At 40.5% G+C, this 21,056-nt stretch overlaps 2 protein-coding genes and 1 long non-coding RNA gene across 4 annotated transcripts; 2 read left to right on the top strand and 1 right to left on the bottom strand.

The window, feature by feature from the left end:
• Positions 1-4,165: 4,165 nt before the first annotated feature.
• On the bottom strand, positions 4,166-6,845 carry LOC118419143 (60S ribosomal protein L21-like). The gene is made up of 5 exons (XM_035825454.1): positions 6,733-6,845; positions 5,923-5,996; positions 5,291-5,465; positions 4,998-5,148; positions 4,166-4,303 (listed from the first exon to the last, which is right to left on the bottom strand). Exons 2-5 carry the CDS (start codon positions 5,987-5,989, stop codon positions 4,214-4,216), a joined length of 483 nt encoding a protein of 160 aa, XP_035681347.1. The 5' UTR covers positions 5,990-5,996; positions 6,733-6,845; the 3' UTR covers positions 4,166-4,213.
• A 679-nt stretch (positions 6,846-7,524) lies between these two features.
• LOC118419146 (ubiquitin carboxyl-terminal hydrolase 46) lies at positions 7,525-20,116 on the top strand. Of its 2 annotated transcripts, none has more exons than XM_035825457.1 (11): positions 7,525-7,650; positions 8,595-8,675; positions 9,236-9,449; positions 9,818-9,898; positions 15,858-15,982; positions 16,185-16,261; positions 16,652-16,735; positions 17,145-17,277; positions 17,847-17,911; positions 18,319-18,397; positions 18,928-20,116. In XM_035825457.1, the coding sequence occupies exons 1-11, from the start codon at positions 7,630-7,632 to the stop codon at positions 19,033-19,035; spliced, it is 1,068 nt and encodes a 355-aa protein (XP_035681350.1). In that variant the 5' UTR covers positions 7,525-7,629; the 3' UTR covers positions 19,036-20,116. The 2 variants fall into 2 exon arrangements, with proteins under 2 accessions (XP_035681350.1, XP_035681351.1); XM_035825458.1 differs by having other exon boundaries at positions 15,861-15,982.
• On the top strand, positions 11,069-14,493 carry LOC118419147. Its single transcript, XR_004831595.1, has 3 exons — positions 11,069-11,704; positions 12,350-12,390; positions 13,203-14,493. It is a non-coding gene; the product is annotated as an uncharacterized LOC118419147 (long non-coding RNA).
• Positions 20,117-21,056: the final 940 nt, after the last annotated feature.

The following is a 21,056-nucleotide window of genomic DNA, read 5'->3' on the forward strand; positions in this document are numbered from 1 at the left end:
AGGAGCACACAAATTTTATTTCCATCTACATATTATACATTATATCAAGACAAAGAACAAAATGCTGCAGGAAAAATGAAGGTTTAAATAGGCAATAATTTACCTTCACCATCTTTGTCTCCACTGTCATGTTTTGCTCGGTTTCTTCGAAATAGAATTCTTCTTCCTTCGCTTCATCGGCGACACACCTTGATCGAAATAGGTTATGTATCATTTAGCACATGTTGGAACTGTTCTACTTCATCATATTGTAAACTCTGTCTCATCGCAGTTGGAAGCTACCAACAATTGTACATGTATCGGTCAGCGTTTAAGTAAACATTTAATAAAACGCCACCATTCTGTGCTCGAGAGGCATGCTAAGGGAAAATTAAAACCTACGGATCATCTTGGTGGTCCTGAGACGGCGTAGGATCTCTGGCGATGTCTTCGTCGTCACTTTCACTTTTGGATTCTGGTGTTCCGTCCGTCTATGACATTGAATGAGCACAAGGTAAAGCAAAACGTCTCATTATACATAATCAACGCAATTCAGTGCCGTTTACGTTAAGTAACATGCTTGGGTTTGTGTATAGTAATACCATGACATGGCGGTGCATACTAAGTAATATGCTGTACATTTGAGATACAATTTTACATATACGTAAGGTATTGGAAACCTTGAAGCTTTGTGGCTGAGTGCTGTACAATTTATATTCTACCTTCAAAAACAGGGAAGATTGAAAAATGAACTCAACTTTGTCATATTTGACAAGGTGAAGATACTGGATTTCGAACAGGATTAGTTTCTCAGGGGAATCAGAGAGGCTATCTATATTAGAGCCCATCAACCTTCCCTCAACCGAGATGGGGGCCAACACCGACTTCCAAGCACCTTTGCCCCTTTGCTGACGTCACACTTCCGGTCTGGTTGTGTGACGTAGGATTTGGGTCATTACAACTTGATAAAGATCAGAGGACTCATCGAAAGCTTGTTGGTAAGCGCTTTATTTTTTTTGTGTGTACGTTTATAAAGTTTAAAATTGTATCATAAAAAAAACATTTCTTACTTGGTGTTCCTGACAGTCCTGCCATGCGGAGTAGTCTTGCCACATGAACGAGCTCTTGGCGCGTGGGCACGAGCGGGGCGCCTTGTGACGAAAATTACATGTTGTCAAAGCTTTTCAAACTCGACAACGGGAAGTAGATTACACACTGTACCAACAAGCTGAAACAAATCTTTATCACATGTGATGCAAGGCATAGCAGAAAAGGCATTTTAAGGAGGTATTTTGATAGCAAGGTCAATAGAAGAAATGTAAAAGCTAAAATTTGTTACGGTACATTGCTAATGTCTCCTTGTTCCGATGTTGCCCTAGACTTGTGTGTAGGCTTACGCCGCCTGCCCCGTTTCCGTCCAGCCGAGTCCTTCCGAGGAATCAGGTGGTCGCAACGGGTGGTCCAGGCTGTTTTAGTCGGGCCGTGAGTCAACCTGCCCCGAATGAGCAGCTCGCTGCGGCACGGTGAGGACGACATTGCTCTGTACAGTGAAGCAAGAAGTACGTAAAACGGAGCGAAAATAAGAAAAATGTTATAATGTTGGAAAATGTTGCTTGTCAAAAAGCGCACAGTCTCTATGTACAACATTGACATTGTCAACAGAGGAATTCTATACACACTCAATCGCAACGTTTCCAAACTGGCGAAGTGTCGGCCCAGGCACATTTGTCGTATGACACGTACTGAAGTAAATAAAACATTTTGTGATGGAACTTCATCAGTGTTTGTAGTCATCATAATACAATGCTCAACTTTCTTCCAACACAAAGTTATACACGGGTCAAATTTTCAACGACCACACGGTCGCCCTCTGCAGGATCAATATACTAGTTACGCCGGTGTAATTTTTCCGACTACTATTAAATTTATATCTACGCGACTCTCTGCTTGGAGAGTATCAATAATGTATTGATCTGAAGAAGGCGACAGTAGTCGTTGAAAATTTGACCCGTGTATAACTTGTCTTTGTGTTGGAAGAAAGTTTAGCATTGTACTATAAAAACATTTTGGGATAGGAACCTTAATCCTAAGCTAACACCACAAGGCCGCCTTGCCAACACGTATCGACTGTGATCCGCAGCTACTCCATTGTGCAAGACTCAACTTGAAATACGTGAACGTCACAGGCTGCGTTTTTATAAAGGTATTTATGCCGTATGGGAATTAACTGCACCTTTTGATGCTTTATTTGTCCATAGGCTGACACAGTCTCTACCAGACTCCGGATCGCTGGAAAAAATCGTAGAAATGGAACAAATAGAGGAGTAAGCCGGTCAGAGGAATATAGCCGGCCAGGGAACAGCACGCGATCCGTAGATCTCAGGCTATAGTTCTCTAGCTGGCTTACTCCTCTATTTGTTCCATTTCTACGAGTTTTCCAGCGATCCGGAGTCTGGTAGAGACTATAGCTGACATACAAAAAAATTGTACTCAGCTAATCTTCCCCCAGCCAAAACATTCACACCGGAGATTAAGAAACACTCACCTGTGCTGCAGACCAGGAAACGAGGTCTGCATGTGTTGGTGTGAGCTTATGAGAAACACTGAAGTCAGGTAAACATGTCAAAGCTTTGTATTCCCTGATTAAAGTTTAACCGCGAAAGTGTTCGGTTGGTCGGCAGGCGTTTGGATAATGACGTGAACACCTTACTCGGACATACTGGGTTATTCCCCGATACCCGCACCCGCGGTCTAAAATTAGCACATGGAGTTCACGCCTGTCAACTAAAGATAATAATTATCGTTATCTCCATGAAAAATGGAGATATAATTTTGGTCTGTGTGCGTGTGTGTTCGTGTGTCCGTACTGTTGTAGTCAGCATAACCTCTGGATGGGTTACAATAATATTTGGTATGTAGGTAGGCGTTGGAAAGCCAAAGTTCAGGATCGATTTTGGGCCCCCTGTTATGTGACCTTGGTACTGCAGCAGAAATTCTGTTGTTTTTAATATCTTTTGACCTGGACGTGCCATGGTCTTGATTTCATGTCACTACAGGCTGCTCAAAACGTGGGTCAGACATCATCCCAAATCTCAAGTGTAACAACGGCTAGTACCCTATCTGTGTGTTTGTCATATGTCCGTTTTCGGACAGGGAACGCAGTCTAAGACACGCCATTTTGTTGTTTTTCTTTGGGTAGGACGCCGAGGGAAAGTATGGTCACACACAAAGACACCAAAAACCACACACCACACAGAGGCACGGCACACAAGAGTTCTGACTGCGTTCACGGCAGTTTATATCAAACAACCCACCTTTTATACACACAGTACAAGCTGGTCAAGCTAGGTTAAATAGTGCAATGCTTTTCCCCGAGGACAATCGTCGCAAACTGCATGGGAGATTGCCTGCTGACGTTGTGAACGATGGTAAATACTTCTTCTGCAGTGCGTTATGCATACAGGACTGTTGTTTACACTAGTACATGTCTTTGAAGTGGTGGGCTTTGTTGTATGCCCTTAATAGATTCCTTTTGGATCATACTTTAACATCTTCCATCATATTCCAATTATGAAATCACAGGTCAGAAAAATCCAACATAAGGCACTGTATCATTGCTTAGTGATCGCCATCTACGTGGAAAGGGGCCTTTGCTGTGGTTTTGACTTGCCACAGGCAGACTGCAAGAATTCCTCCTGAAACATGTCCAGAATCCCACATAGAACAACCCTTAATAATAGTAGATACTTGGGAAAATTAAGACACTGAGAACACGGTGGTGAAGGCTTGTCTGTTTCATATTGTATCTCCAAGACGTGTCTGAACTAAGTGATGAACTAGTAAGGGATGGGTTCCACCTTGCTTTGCTTTGCAGTGAGAGATTGCACGCCTTTCGTAGTGTTGTTTGTTTAATGAGCCAAAGCCGTGTGTTGCTTGTAGCTTAGGCCCCCTTTCAACTCTTAGCAGCTACTTAGGAAAAAAATAAGACACTGAGACCGCGGTGGTGAGGGCTTGTCTGTTTCTTATTGTATGTGTGAACTAAACGATGTACTAGTAAGGGATGGGTCCACCAGCTATGCTTCAAGGTTTGTTTGCCCAAACCACATGTTGCATATAGCTTTGGCCCCCTTTCAACACTTAGCACCTACCGGTACTAAGAAAAATTAAGACACCGAGACCACAGTGGTGAAGGTTTGTCCTGTTTTTTTTATTGTATCTCCAAGACGTGAGTGAACTAAGCGATGAACTCGTAAGGGATGGGTTCCACCAGCTGAGGCACGTTGTTCTTGCTGCTAACCATGTGGCCAGCGCGGGGTCCAACGGGCTGCAGGAAAACAACAACAACAACACAACAGTAAGGGTTAGATCCATAAATAGTTTCATCAAGGTAGTATGTCACTGAGTATTACAGAGACGCTTTTCTTTTCACAACGGTTACTTTATTTCCACGGATGTTTCTGGGACGGTATTTCAGCTTCCTCAAGGCAATTCTGACTGGTTCATATTTTACTGCTGCTTATACATGTAAGCCACATTGAAAAATTTCATAAAACAATCCCTGTATATATGCAAAATACTTCACGTTTGTGACCGCATCTGTAAGCAGTACCACCTATAGGTGCAGTTCAAATTGAACCAGTCAGAATAGACTTTAGGAAGAGGATACACAGTAACCGGTGGTAATGAAGCAAGGGTTGTGAAAAAGACTCTTTGATTAGTAACGGTTTAAGTTCATCTGTAGAGCAGACCACCCTCTGATGACAGTCCACTGGCTTGTGAATGTAATGCCCCTGACATACCTGCGATCCATGCTTTACACTGTTAACACTAGCCAGCTGTCAGCTAGTGAGTTACTCCCCCTCTTCTTGTTAGAGGGAAAGTAATCAACCAATCACAATGCATCTTTATTATAAGGAGTCACGTGATTGGCTGGCAACTATCCTTCCAAAAACAGGAAGTGTCTATAAAAACTTTACCACAATAGAATCTGAAATGAGAAAATGACAGGGAATCTTCACCTCTCTCCTCAAGTTCTTGAAGACGCCAGTTTCTTTGCGCTGCTTCTTCAGATCATCGTTCTTCTTGACGCGCTTGAGGAAGTCTTCCCTGGAGCGGGAGTGCTTCACGTGCTCCACGCGGAGGTTGATGCGCTTCGGGATGATGCGGTTCCTGTCAAACACGGGGAAGTAAAACTCAGAAAACTGTCCATCAACTGCCTTACTAGAAATCAAGTCACTATTCAAGAATAATGATGATCAAGCTCACAGCTCACTTCAAACCATGTAGGAGCTTATTGCAAGATATGTCTTACCCTACTCTCTTGTTGACGATGACACCGACAGCATGGTTTGTGACGTTGAAGATGCGCCCGGTGCGGCCGTGGTAGGCCTTGTACGGCATGCCCTTCTGCACGGTGCCCGTGCCCTTGACGTCCACGATGTCACCGCGCTTGTAGACATGAAGGTAGGTGGACAGATGGATGGGACCTAACATGGAGACACAGCATATCAGAACCGTTTACATCTGTAATGTTTAACTGCTGACTGTAAATGGTAAACCCTCACAGTTTTGTATTCCAACACAGCATATTATAACTTCCACTTCTGGCTGTAAATCCGACAGTTTTGTGTACCAAATGTGGCAACTGATGAACTTGGTAGGGAAGAATATTTTAGTAAGTATGGCACATTGGACATGTTATAAGTTATCTAACTCTAAACAGACTTTTTTATATCTGTAAAGCAATCAAGTGACCCTACACCAGGAGAAGCACACTTGTGTAGATTCTTGTATTGTATTGTTCTTGTACATTGTTCAGACAGCAACAAAAAAACGGTAGCAATTATGAACCGCATCAGCGTTAACTAACATGAAGTGAGGCTGATGCTTATACATAAAGCTGATATCATCGTTATTATTAGTATCAAGTGACTAGATACTCACCACGTGCCCTGAATTTGCGGCTGAACATATACCGCGTACCGCGGCGATAACCATGGCCGTTCGTCATCTTTCAGCTGGAATGAGAAAATAATGTTTTTAGTAACTATACATGGATTGAAACAGTGGGAAAGATAATTTGTCAGTTTGTGTGCTATTTACTTTACTTCAAATGCAATTATGCATCAGTTCTACTAAGTAGCCTGCATGGCCTTAACTACAACATGTAGTGGTCTTTAGTACAGCTGCTTTTGAGTTTACACAAATTATATTATTTGAAATGATCGATAAGGTAACGTTACCTATCAAACACTTCATCTAGATGTAGCATCTCATTCTTTTATAATTTCTGTATATGTAACCAAGGAGGTTTTAGTTATTTAGCATAAAACCTCTTTGATGTAACGTTACTGTACTAAACTACAAACGATTTCCTAAATTTCTACTAAGACTTTGTGACTTGATATAGCAAGTAGTAAGATAACCATATTGTTAACTTGTCTGTGGAAGCTAACGTGTACTTTATGTCTGAAAAATCAAAGGGACTGCTTTCCGTCAGAAGTTCTATTTCAAATTTGTACTACTCTAAACCGGCCACTAAACTAGATGCCTTCCATGTCAGTACATGCATGGCCGGCCACCACATGGACAAAAGCGGTCTCTTTAATATAATGTTTATGGCAGTTCCTGGCAAAAATATTGGATTAGAGAGATCCTAGAGTCTCTTATCTTCAAAATCTACGGCTTCAACAAGGCCAAAAAAGATAATAAGACGGATTTTAGTTATTTTTCTGGAGAGGCAACGACTCGTACCTTTCTCAAGATGGCCGCCGTCAAAAAAGGACGAGCATGCGGGTCACGTGATCAAGTTCCGTGCAGACTTCAATTTTCTGCCGAATTTTTAAGTTTATATAAGAAATTGATACATTAATAGATAATTTTATTTGGTTACAAAGAAATCTATCTTTGAATTATGGCTACAAATGGTGAAAGTAGAAAAAGTCGAACTAAAAGTTTTATTTCCGGTTCAGGTCAACTCACTTACTGGTGTAAAACTAGCGCGCGATTTGAGATACGCTTTCACTTCCCTCCGACCACTCGAGGAAAGGGAGAGAAAAATTCCCATAATGTTTCTAGAGGAAAATAAACCAGATTGAATAAACTTTGTTTTAATTTTGGGGCACAATATACAAGTTTTGTTCTGGTATGATATCTAAAATCCCGATCATCCCGTTAAAGCAAGAAGGTCCTTGGTCAACGAAGGGGCTCGGTTTGGGGAAAACAAGGACGTTTTGTGCGCTTAAAAAAATGGTAAAAGCCTTATTGAATCAATCATTTAAGCGGCAAAGATTGAAATAGCAAACTCTCTCTTATTGACCCAAATACGGCGACAAAACTGTGTGCCGCCCACTTTTCTTCACTTCAGGAGCTTTGCAGGGCGCTACATTTATCAAGGCCCCTAAGCTACTTAAATTTTACAGAATTAGCAAAAATAAGCTATTATGATAACAATGCAACAAAACTTCTAAATGATAGAATATTTTACCAAGGAGCTTTTAAAAATAAAACACCATGATTTAGGATTTTAATAATTTTACCATGAAGTGTATCTTTCAGAGATCACTCATCAGCGGAAAAATATCATTACCTTTGTAGTCTTGGTCTCACTAAGATGGCAGCCAGCCTGTGAGGTCCTGACGAACTGAAGAGATGCATTGCGTAGTCAACATGGTAAAAACTCTCTGTTTTCTTCTAACATCGGCACGGGAAAACTCTAGAATATCTGCACCAGTCTTTGGAACCTTCCAGTACTTTGTAGCGTCTTTTGTTGCTCTGTAAAGTCACGCACTTTCGTTTGACATGACAGGCCGAAAATGGTGGGAAAATGGGCACCTACTTATTCATTTCCTTGCATGGTTTATAATCGTGAGAAATTGACGTTTTGCAACGTCGAAATTTTGATGTTGATTTCATCTCAAAGTTAGCAAGCTTCATGAGGGATGCGAGTTGTGAATTTTCTGTGAGATATTCCGTCTGGTGGTTGAAATCCACAGTTGTTGTTTTGGGGGCGGACCGAAAATTTGGGGAGGGGGGCGGGCATATTTTTACAAGTTACGGTTTTATAAATACATTGTACAGCACACCTGGACAAAACCGACATGTACAAATACGTTAAAAAAGCAGTTTATTTTGTGTGAATGATTGTTGTGGATGCTAATTTGTGATCTCATAAATCGATGTCATTAATGAAAAAAAAATACTGGCCCTGTCCTATTTGTAATTGTTAAATGTAGAAATTATAGGATGCTTTTACAACCATCTGACGTTAGATATGACATTAGAACACCACACTAAGCTAAATTATATCTATCAACTTCCTCAAGCTTGATTAAGGTAATAATAGTAACAGTCGTACATTCCAAATTATTTGTGAAATCAGCCACCTGTATTTTTTAAAACCAAATATGGTGCAAATGTCTTCATCTCCAAGCAGATCCTACGGTAGCCTAAGACAGTATCAAAAGCTGGCAGAGGAGTGAAGCCAGCCTAGAAGTGTGTATGGCTGGCTTAATTCCTTTGCCAGCTCTTGATACATTTATGATACTGTAGGATCTGCTTGGAAATTACAAATGTTTGTGATCAATAACTGATCTTGTTTGTCTATCTGTCTGTAGGGAGCAAATGCGTCTCAGCTTGAGAAGGAGATTGGTTCGGATCAGTTCCCGGTGAATGAACACTACTTCGGATTGGTAAATGTGAGTATGATCATATACATACATAGTTTCCTAATATGGCAAACTTACTAGTAGTCTCACTGTGTACTGTAACACAAATTCTGCTGTCTGGGGCTGTAACTAAATGCAGACTGGGTGTAACTAAATGCAGACTGAGGCCGGTTGGATGTTGGGCGGGCTGCTATAACTATAAGTTAGATTTAATGATTTAGGCTATGGCAAGCTCATCACCCCACAAACATGTTCTCTTTCTTACTTCTATATTGTTTTAAATGCAAACGTTAAGTGTCTCAAACACCACCTACTGCAAAATTAAGTGTCCATCAAGGATCTGTCCCTCTGTCATGGGACGGAAATTTGCTTGTTGGAATGGACAAAAATTTCACCCCTTCTATCCCGAAACTTTGAAATTCATGACATTAGAAACTGATGACAATGTATAGTTGTCAGCTTAGAAAAAGATTTAACAAAAATATTTGCTCCCAGGAAAAAGATTTTAACCTGGACACAGCCCTATTCCTGCAAAGACAAAACCAAACAATATCCAGTAAACAATATTCAATGTTCCATCCTGTCCCCAGTTTGGGAACACGTGTTACTGTAACTCAGTGCTCCAAGCGCTGTACTTCTGCCGGCCGTTCCGGGAGAAGGTTCTGCAGTACAAGGCCCAGCCCAAGAAGAAGGAGACGCTGCTCACCTGCCTGTCCGACCTCTTCCACTCCATCGCCACGCAGAAGAAGAAAGTCGGCGTCATCGCGCCCAAGAAGTTCATCGCAAGGTTGAGAAAAGAAAATGGTAAGACAACAGAAGTGGGTCTACAGACCATGGCTTAATCTCTGTAACACAATCTCTCTAGATTTCTTCAACAAAGTCTTCTTCGTTACACAACCTTCTTTTAATGCTTCCGTAAATGTTTCGACAACCATCTGTCGCCTTCATCAGTACAAAATGATTTCTATTATAGCCAGGTATCCCTGCACTTTCTCCAGAGTTGGACTATGGGCCATGGCTTTGTCTCTTATAGTTTAACACAAACTGTCTATATTTCTATGATAACTCGGTATCCATGCCCTTTTTAGCTGTGGTTCGCTTCTCACTACTTTTCAGAATAGTCTTGCATGGAACGCAAATAATTGTGGTGTGTTGTTTTTTCCTCCATACAGAGTTGTTTGACAACTACATGCAGCAAGATGCACATGAGTTCCTTAACTACCTACTCAACACAGTAGCGGATCTGCTACAAGGTAAGATATAAGAACAATTTCATTAATTCTGGTCTTGGTGTAGAGTACATGGGATCGAACCGTGGTGTACAGATCTATGGGAGTTAGTAGAACTATGGAACTTTGTCGTAGGGATCAGATTCCATGGATCTGTTGGTGGATGTAGTAGTAGACTAGTTTATTTCCAAACTTGGATTGAAAGCTTATTTGCAGCCTAAGCTGAATTGCAAAGCTTTCCTATTACAAGAATGTGCCATTATCATTGATATATATTAAACATTGTCATACAACATAAAACAGTATTGTCCAACAGAAAATATTCTTATAGTATTAACTTATACAGCATACAAGTTAGAACTTAGATATTACTACACAGCATTAAGCATTATATGACTATAAACATTAAGCTTTGGTATTTAGTTGATCTTACTAGCATCAGCCCTAGACATAAAGGATTGCATTTGTCATTTTGGATGGTGAGATAAAGCCAGTAGTCCCATGTATGAAGCAGCTTTAGGCGACAGCCTCAAAGTGTCAAACTTCTGATTCAGTCATGCTTTTAAGTACTATTGTCTTGTTTTCAACCAAGGATTGATGTGTTCAAATACTCGTTCCTTACTAGAACTATCACTTGGTGAAATGTGTTGCCATCAAGTACAGTGGCCGCATTCTCACTAAATACATGTAGCTTCAAACAACATTTGCAGTCAGATGTGCAAACGTTATGGGTGAAAATTCGTTCAGTGTAATATAACCAAATGCTGCCGTGCTGTGTGTCTGCGAAGCTGATGTGTTATGCTGAAAGCTGGTTACACTGGCTATACCGAAACAGATACAGATAGTCAGGCTAACACTTTTAATTCCGAAAATAGTTTCATCAGGTTTGTAGAATATAGGATATAGGATAATTCTTTTAAAGGGGCATTCCACTCCAGAAGCGGGTATCATAATTCATCAGAGAATAAATTGTTATGCTTGAATCAAGTTTGTTTTGTCAAATGTACCATGAGTTCAAGCCTGAACGCAGGGCGTGCATTATAGCGATCGACTTCTTGAATTCCCCGCTAGTCCCTTACCAACAATCCCAGAATTCAATGCGCATGGTGTTTTACGGACGGACTGGATCGACAAAGCCGCCAAGGACTCTTCCAGTTGAAAAGGTTGGTACTGGCATAAATTTCGATGTTAGATGCTCAGGATTGCTTTTAGGGCTAGACTAAATATGTGTGCACAATCTCTATCAGAACTGGTAGGCAAACGCGTTCCAATCATTATTTGCGGGCCATTCTGTAGCGATCTGCCAATATGTAGATAGTCATTTTTAGATAGCAGAATGGTCCGTAAAAAGTTGCCAAATTTCTGTATTCCGAGGTACGCTGAGCATCAGACTTTTTGTGTACCTTCCTAAATGTCCGATAGTAATTTTACCGTTTTCGGTTTGCTCTCACTCACTCAGCGTACCGAGATATTGGGCCCGAAACTGACCATGAAAGTAGCGTGTTTACTGTTAGCGGCGTCATTTTTAGCCTCCACCAGGCCTTGCTACGGGGGTGCGTGGATCGTACAATTCGGGAACAAAATCGGGAATTGGCCAAGGGAGTCAGTCCACGATTAGATTCACATTTCCCCTCCGCGGCCGACCAACCTCTCTGGTAGCAAACCCTTGCCTTTGGCAAATTATTCTCCTTATGAAACCAGCGTAGTCAGTCTGGTATTGAGGCTATCCATTTTTTGTTTTGACATACGTCACATGCACGTGTATGGCGACAAGCGACTACTTTCAGCTCTCACTACAGTGCTAAAATCTCTGCATCCCGGAAAGCTAAGGTCTTCAAACGTTTTGTGTACATTCCTTAACTGTTTGATAGTAACTCGACTGCTTTCGTTAAATTTGTAGTTATACCGTTTACGAGAAATTGGGCCTGAAATTGACCTTGCATTCAGAGTGTTTTCGGCTAGCGACGCCATTTTTTGTTGACATGTGATGACCTAGTTTACTACAGTGATAATATCTCTGCATCCTGAAAAGCTAAGGTCTTCAAACTTTTTATGTACATTCCTAAATGTTTGATAGTGACTCGACTACTTTTGTTAATCTCGTAGTTATACCGTTTACGAGAAATCGGGCCCCCAAATCGGCCTTGCATTCAGAAGTGTTCGCGGCCACGCCATTTTTGTTGACATACGATTACCAAACTTTTACATTGTATTCAAGTGCTAACATCTCTGTATCCCCCAAAACTACGGTCTTCAAACTTTTTGTGTACATTCCAAAATGTCTGGTAGTCACTCGACTGCCTGTAGTTGTACAATTTACAAGAAATTGTTCCCAAGGTTGGCTAAGATAGCAGACACCACCGGAAGTGCAGGATTTGCAGAATTCCATAGCATGCAATAATGTCATAGAGTTCCATGTCTTTAAAATTATGCATGAACTGGTGCATAACTGCCACTTCTGTTTTTGTTTGATAGAAAAGAGAAGGACGTGGTCGAGGAAAAGCCCAAGTCAAAAGGTAATTAATTTTTAATTTCATTACTAGTAGAAAAGTGTCCTCATGTGCCTACTTACATGTATGTATATTTATTTCTTAAAATGACAACACTGGATTTGTCAAGGGACATGATATGTTTGGTAAGATTACTTGTTCTGGTAAAAAAGATTGACAGAAGTGTATGATTTGGGCTAATGGACTATGCACTGGTATACCTTAAAGTCAAACCAAAATATTTATTGCACTAACAGATTTTGTAGTGCATGCCAAATTTAATCATTATCATGACAAGCTTATAATTGCTTCTTTCCTGGGAGTGACTCTGAAATTAATATAAGAAATGTTCTCTGTTTTGGCATGTAAAAGAATATGTGGCTACTATACTGTATAGTAGCTAGTGTAAATCTATATTTAAAACCTTTCAAATATCCGATTTACGAATTATAGTCAGTACAGTAATATATATTGGGTGCAGAAATGTGCTAAGCAAGTTGTTATAAGTGATATATTCTTTTGAAGGCAGCCCAGAAGCCATTCTTGCTTGCTTGCATGCTTGATGGATGTTATATTCAGAAAAGCCATCTTGGAGTTGGGTAATGTTGTAATACTAAGATCATACTAATAGTTCATGTATGGTCGATTTCAGCAAAAGGTTGACATGGAAGAGTCAGTTTTTGCATGGAAAGGGAGATGGAGTTTGTAAATTTCAGCCTCTCTTGTTATTCATGATTGTCATTTTTAACATAGATGCAAATGTGGCCTAGTATTATTTTGTCATCAATGAATATCTTAATCACAAGAACATTGTTGACTTCAGAATATATTCTTTGCAGATGACCTAAGGCAGCGGTTGGACTACAGTAAGAGGCTAGGAGACTATGTGGTCAAAAACATCTATGAGAAGAATCAGGACTACACTTTCAAAAAGAAAGGTGTTGAAGGCTGTCATACACAGGCATCGAGAGTTTTGTGGTGGCTAGGTGCTCCAAAAGCCTGACTTTCCAGGCCAGACAATAAAACTGCAATTGCACAGTACCGTTCAAGGTTTACAGGCTAGTAAACGAGTCTCGTTTGGAACTCTACTGTTTTCATGGTCATGTTTTCTCATTTTTGTTATGTTTTTTTTTAGCATACATGCTTTATATGACAAAACTACATGTAGTTTCTGTTTTGAACGTTTCAAAACTGCTGCTCCTATTTCTCTTTAGACACAAGAAATGTGAAAATATAAATATTAATTCATGAACATGCAACTTGAACATGTTGGCAGTAGCCCATATACTTCAGGTTAAATCCAGGTAGATCCTGATATACTGATTTTATATGACAGGCTATATTATTATGTTAATAAGGACAAGTTCCCATTGTATATCCAGTGGATCATTTTATTCATAAATATCCTGCCTACATATGTCAGAAACAAATGCTGTTTTACAACAATATATGTGTGTCCACCAAAGTTTTCCCTGCCTATTTTTGAAAATTACACAGAAATGTAATTGTATATTGATATAATATACATGTCTTTCTTGCTGTATATCTAGTTCAAAGGAATATGAAAATAAGGATACTTAATATGTTCAAGGTTTCTATTTGGCCTGTTGTATAAACCATGAATAGGTAGATAAATTTATACAGGTGAGGTAGATAGATGTCCGCATTTGGTTGAATGCACCTGTTATAGTGCAAATAGTGTGGAAACTGTGTAACACTGTTATCAAGATTGTTTTATTTTAGCAGTAAAGTCTCACCGTAATTCTAATTCTAACCCCAAGCTTAACAAGAATGGATAACCCTAACAGTAAAAAGTTAGTAGAATACAGATTTATAGATCACTCTCTGGTTTAACGTCAGATCAATTTAGCAATTGAACATGTGGTGGCGAAATATCTTAACAGGAAATGTCCTATGTAATTAGTCTCATCTTTAGAGGGATAAGTCTGTCTTATTTTGGTGACTGCACAGGCTGGAACCACGCGCCACACTGATCTCCCAAGATGATTCTTGTGGACCCAGCACGAAAACTGTCTGTACGCTGACAGTTGTAAGATTCTGGGAGAAACAAAAATGCATGTAAATTGTAATGTTATATTTTTTTTTTGTATTAAAAGATTGCAACAAGTACACTGCTTGCCATTTTGTTTCAATCTGGTTATTTTCAGATCTTGGTATTGCCCTAACAGCCCCCCTCCAAACATTTCCAACTTTTCACACTAAATTGGTGGCACAAGTTATCACAAAACTGTCCATTTCTTCACACAAAAAGTACCGGAAACGAGGTTTAAAACTGACTTTTAGGTGCACAACATATCAGGTAATATACTGTAGTGAAAAAAGGTTCCTGAAAAATTTTAGTATGATTCATACTTACTAAGTTCAGAATGGTGCAGGTAAAATTTGTCTGGTGCAGGTAATTTTCAATGTTACCTGCACCAGTGCAGGTATACAAAAAAACAGTATTTCAAGTCCTGCTACTAGATTTATATACAGGTCACAAATTCGACCACATGTGGCTATGTTTCCGTAAGCTCACCATCGTGCGACCCCACACACAGATCGTGCAAAATAAATGGAACAGAAACACAAAATCTACATTTGCCTATTTCTCATTGGCTCCCTGACATCTTCCAGTCCAAGTCATTTTGTCACTGTAGATAATATAAGTGCAGTTTTCAGTGCAGACCTCATGAGACGGGATGGAATTCCTCGTGTAGCTTGACGCATTTCAGCTGGCTACGGCCGCTCCCGACGCCCATACCGCTGCGATCGGGGTTGCTGTGGTCCACGGGATCTGTCAGCTCACGAAGGTCGTGGCAACAAATACACTCACACACTGTAGGCTGCAGTTGTAGTCATCGCATCTGCACCATATGCCGTCTTGACGCTAGCATGCAACCCTCCGTCTCGTAATCCCGGCCGTCTCATGCTGCCTCTGGTTGCGTGGCGGTCCCAGCAAAGGCTTCTGCAGGCTGATTAATCTCATCGCTACTCTCCGACTCTCCAGAATCACGTTCAGGCTCATATGCGTATGGCGTAATGTCGTCTGAGTCGAACTCGTCTGAGCCACGCACGGCCGGAGTCCGCCATGACACTTTGTCGTCTGCTTCGTGTTTTGATCTGTGCGGATGCCCATATTTGGAAAACCCTTGACGTCAGGTCAAAGCCGAGAATTGGAAGCGGTCCCGTATGGGGGTTCATGGGTTTAGAACAGTGTTTGGTCGAAAAGTCAGTCGTGGTGATTTAGTCAAAAGTCGGGTGCATTTGTATTCCGAAGAGTGTAATATATATGGGAAAAATACCCGTTTCATGAGTGGAATCCCCCTTTAACATAACCAACAGGTACATACATTGCTTGCAGTGAGAAACAGAACTCCAGTTAGAAGCTCTAACAAAGGTGTCTGAGAGACATCGAAACGTAAGCATGTAAGTATACCTGTTGGTTGTGTAAAAACAAATCTCCTATATCCTAACACTTTTAATGTTTGCAGCAGAGAAACAACAAGCCAAAGGCATCAACGGGACAGACAACAACACCAAGTCCGACCCCACCTGGGTCCACGATATCTTCCAGGGAACGCTGACCAACGAGACCAGGTGCCTCTGTTGTGAGACGGTAAGTACGCAGCCTGTATTATATTCTATTGTCTTGTTAAGTGTGTTTGCAATCACATGACCATGATGTACTGTAAATCTTGAAATGTTCACATTGGTTTGATTTTTGCCTTGACTTCTCCACAATGAAGTCATGAAACCTCAAATATGTGATCGTTTCTTTGGAATCTAAACACACTCATTATTCTGCTTTATTTCTGCAGGTCAGCAGCAAAGATGAGGATTTCCTGGACTTGTCAGTAGATGTGGACCAGAACACATCTATCACCCACTGTTTAAGGTAAGGCAGGCTGTCATACAGGATTTTTAACCTTCAAACTACTTGGGTAACTGTTTGGCACCAAGTTTGTCTTGAGGATTCAGAGGAGGGAGAAGGTTTAAGCACATGCTTTGTTCACCTACGCTTTCAGCTACTGTGGCGTAAAGGAAAGCACTCTTTTGTTAGAATGTTCTTACAAATTACAAAGTATTTCACTTTCCAGATTTTCGAAAAGAGTTGTCTTTTTTCCACCATAAGTAAAGTGCCTGTTATTGGTGCAAGGTAATACTGCAGTCTGAGCACTGCACACTAATGTTCCAATTACATCTAAACACAAAGATGAAACTACAGATAAGAGTTATGCTGTGGTTATTGTAACGTTACAGTACCTTGTTTTTGTTTTTTCTACAGGGGCTTCAGTAATACAGAGACGTTGTGTAGTGAGTATAAGTACTACTGTGAGATGTGCTGCAGCAAGCAAGAAGCACAAAAACGGTAAGGCTCAAATAGCGACAAGGGCAGTTATATCAGCTATACTGATACAGATACTGGTGTGTTATGCCAAAGGGCAGTCATACCGACTATACAGATACAAATACAGATACTGCATTGTTACCTTTGCTAAGAACCTTATATTTTGGGTAATGTTTGTAAGTGACACTGTGTGTTTTGTGTGTGTGTGTGTAGAAGACCAGCATAACTTGAGAACGCCTGGATGGATTGTATTGATACTTAGTGTATGGGTAGGTCTTGATGAGACCTGAAAATGATTAGATTTTGGGCATCCTAGTGGCTTGTATCTGTACTGAAGCAGAACTTCCAGTTTGATATCTCGAGTTCTGGACATGCTGTGGCTAGTTTAAAGTGTCTTTAACATCACACTGATTGAATGATTGTTCTGCAGTATGAGAGTGAAAAAGTTGCCCATGATCCTGGCTCTGCACCTGAAGAGGTTTAAGTACATGGAGCAGCTGCACCGCTACACCAAGCTGTCCTACAGGGTGGTGTTTCCCCTGGAGCTTAGACTCTTCAACACAGTAAGTACACCAGGAGTAGTAGGATAACAGTGTTGGTATAAGCCAGTTCCTGGATTGAACTGCACATGCAAGAGGTCAAAGGTGGAGGTCCCTACAGAGTGTATGTATCACAGACTTCTCAACGCTGTGTAAGTAGTATGTTAGGATAAGTACTTGTCTTTACTTTTATTAAGTTTCACTTGTGTGTTGGTATAACTATAAGCTGGTACCATGGTTCATGATTTGAACTACATATGCAGGTCATCAAAGATGGAGGCCCCTAATAACTTGTAAAAAGCTCTTGACCATGGTACCATGTCCAGGCGTGTTTTGCTCATGTCTTAGGGACCCTCGACTTCGACTTATTGCAGATGATTAGGAATGTGCACCGGTATCCAGTACACATTGCGTTCAGGTACAGTTAAGGTCCAGACCTGTACCTGAGCCTCTGTACTACATTGTAGTGCCTGTACCTGATGTTACGTTTAATTACACAACATACTAGCACACATTGACAAAATTTTCAGCTAATACTAAGTTTTCTCTACTGTAGCTTTATCTCAACATCTGGTCTTGTTGTGTTTCCACAGTCGGATGATGCAGTTAATGCAGATAAAATATATGACCTGGTGGCTGTGGTTATCCACTGTGGCAGGTGAGACATATTTAGGAGACATTGATAAAAGTTTGGTCTTGTGTAATTATAAAAACATGACATGACTACGAGTAAAACGGGTTTTACTGCATCAGTGACAGCATTAGCATATGAAACCAGGTAGTCAGAGATGGCAAAATAGCAGAAACAAAGACATATAGATGCAATATTTAACTCCCTTGAAGTAAAATAAAAAAAGATGTTGCTATATTTGTGTAATGTTGTTGGATGTGTTTTGTCTTATTTATGGTACCTTTATGGTACCATTAATTGGTCAGATAGAAGAAAGCCTAAGTAACAATAACTGGTACAAGAATATTAAGTGAAACAGTGGTATAGTGAGAAAGAGAATGGGTATAACTCCTACATGACCCATCTGTAATGCTTTGAACTTGTTTGGATTGCAGTGGACCTAACCGGGGCCATTACATCACCATTGTCAAGTCTCATGGCTTCTGGCTGCTGTTTGATGATGACATCGTGGAGGTGAGTCAAGTTACTACTTCTTCTCAAACTTTTCAAGTTGTCACCAACCAAGTCCCAATCACAGCTCACAACTAACTCTTAGCCATGGTCTGGAGAAGGTCAAAAGGTGGCTTAACTACCAACCATGGTCTGGAGGTCAAAAGGTGGCTATGTGTGACAGGCTTAACTTTCAACCATGGTCTGAAGAAGGTCAGGAGGCCATGTTCATCTGTGTGTGTCAAGGGCTTGAATCCAAACCATGATTTTGAGAGAGTTGGAGGCCATGGTCAGCTATGTCTGATTCAAGCTGATCTCCCAACCATGGTCTGGAGAGGGTTTGAGGCCATGGTCAGCTATGTGTAATGGTGGCTTAAGTCCCAACCATGGTCTGGAGAAGGTTGTGAGGCTATGATTGGCTATGTGTGATGGGCTTGTAATGCAACCAGACAGTGTTCAATGACTGTTTAGATATTGTATGTACTTAATGATCCACACAAAGTTTCAGCATACAGGTATAGATGAATATGCTCATTGTCATGTGTGCCTTTCAGAAAATTGATGCCCATGCAATCGAAGACTTCTACGGGCTGACATCAGATATACAGAAGACGTCGGAGTCGGGTTACATCCTGTTCTATCAGTCCAGAGACAGTAGTTAGACATCTGCCTCCTCAGAAGGTGGAGATGAACAGTACAAGGAAACCTCCAGGCATATCACAGCCCCTGCAGTTCTGTATGCTGCAGAACATGTCCATGTTTAGGACATGAGAGTCAATAAGACTTAATATGACTGTGATATAGTAAACCAGTAGTCTGGTATCTAGCCTGCTCTAGGTAAGGTATGCTCCTCTGATGGCTTCTACACAGAATAGTCCTCTTGATAGAAGAATGATTGGCATTTTAATATTTACCTAAAATGTAGGTGAGAGCTCTGATTGGCTCCGGGTCACATGGTTCTTGTAACGTCATGGTAACAGGGTTGAAACAGGCATCTGGATTTTCAATCCCGATGTCACTGCTTTATGAAATATTTACTGCATGATGAAAGGTCCAAATGTTTCAAAGGAAACAAGGGATAGACTCATCTGCGTGGAAGCAATCAGACGAGCAAACAGTGACTAGAATAGGGTGGATACCAACCAGACTGGTAGACCAGAGGGAGACCAGCAAGTCTTTAGGCCTTTGGAGGGTTTCTGAGATTGTACCTTTTGTAGCCAGTTGACATTCCATGATATTTTATTTAGCTGTGAGGATTTTATGTATCACTATCTGATGCAGACAGTCCCCTTCAGCAATCCGTCTGCTCACAATTGGAAGGTTAAACAAAGATATTATGCGAGATAAAATTGAGATGTCTGGACTTATCGTAGTACCCTATTGGTGGCTACTTCCGATCATGTATAAAGTTTTATTTGGGAGATTTGTAAAGATAAGGACTGGCAAAACAATGTTGATGTTTTACATGACATTATGCCAAAGATACTCCATTTTGCATGAGCTTTTACTCTAGTTTGAATCTTTTTTTTGGTCAATATAATGTATAGCTATGGGGTGATGTAGAGAAGACTTCATTTTACATCAAATGGAACAGTTTAAAGATTACTAGACCTGTACAGCATAATAAGGATGTAATGTCATTTCTCAAAGGTCCACCTTGTAAAGTCGACTGTAAAATAGACCATTTGGGAACAGACCATAACATGTATACTGCTTGGTGTATCATGATATTTCACCACTGAAGGACAATTTTTGTGTCTTCCTTGCTTAGTCCACTTTTCTACTTTTAGAGGTGTGTGTGTAGTCCAAGTGTTATAATGTTAACTAGATGCATGTACAGACTTGTAGTCATACTTTACTTAAGAAGCACATTTAAGTTGTAAGGTACCCAGTAAAATATCCTACATATTGTGACATTTCCTGCCGTAAGATACAACACAACACAAAGTAAAGGATTGCAAAACAATTTATTGACAAGGACCTACAAAAATACTTTCCAAATGTCACACAATATCCATCCAAATGTAAATTGCCCTCTGAGACTATGTACAGAATTGTCAGTTAAGAAATCGTAGAGCCCCATTTTAAAACCCGTTGGAAAAGCCCGGAGTGTGAGTGTAGATGTTACAAATGGGTACATCACCGTTCACTCACTTGTGTTGTCAGCAAACTTGTTGCAGAAAGTCTATTGATCCTTTTACATCAAAAATGCACAATTTATACACTCGAACTTTATCACAAATTGAAGCTGACTGAACCATTTTGCACTTAAACGTGTAAAAATGTTTAGCCAGTTTAAATATGAAATATCTCTGTTCCAATACATGCACATGTTTGCAGTATGCAAATTCTCAATATACCAATTTTGATTCTTTGGCATTGCCCTTGACCAACACCAACTCATTTATTCTGTAGGCCCAGTCAGCAGACTTGTAAAGTAAGCTGGATTGTAGAATAGCCAACAAATCCGTAAAACATTGAAATATATAAGTAGCAAGGGTCTTAGTAAGACGGTGACTTGTTCATACGGATACAAAAATTCCCTGTGAACTTGTGCAGAATAAATCAGAAAACAGACTCCTGCACTACAAAATTGTACCGGTCACATTACAACAACTTTGTGAAAAACGGTGGCCATTGATGTGAACCCTACCACTGGAACTTGAGTGCATTTTAACAACAT

Source organism: Branchiostoma floridae, chromosome 7 (genome assembly GCF_000003815.2).
Source record: "Branchiostoma floridae strain S238N-H82 chromosome 7, Bfl_VNyyK, whole genome shotgun sequence".
Taxonomy (NCBI): domain Eukaryota; kingdom Metazoa; phylum Chordata; class Leptocardii; order Amphioxiformes; family Branchiostomatidae; genus Branchiostoma; species Branchiostoma floridae.

Coding starts and splice junctions, on each gene's coding strand:
- LOC118419143 (XM_035825454.1), bottom strand. CDS start 5,989: ATGACGAACGGCCATGGTTATCGCCGCGGTACGCGGTATATGTTCAGC. Junction 5,149..5,290: donor ATCGTCAACAAGAGAGTAGG/GTAAGACATATC, acceptor CGTGTTTGACAG/GAACCGCATCATCCCGAAGC. Junction 4,304..4,997: donor TCAAGAACTTGAGGAGAGAG/GTGAAGATTCCC, acceptor GTTTTCCTGCAG/CCCGTTGGACCCCGCGCTGG.
- LOC118419146 (XM_035825457.1), top strand. CDS start 7,630: ATGCATTGCGTAGTCAACATG. Junction 9,450..9,817: donor AAGGTTGAGAAAAGAAAATG/GTAAGACAACAG, acceptor TCCTCCATACAG/AGTTGTTTGACAACTACATG. Junction 17,278..17,846: donor AGCTTAGACTCTTCAACACA/GTAAGTACACCA, acceptor GTGTTTCCACAG/TCGGATGATGCAGTTAATGC.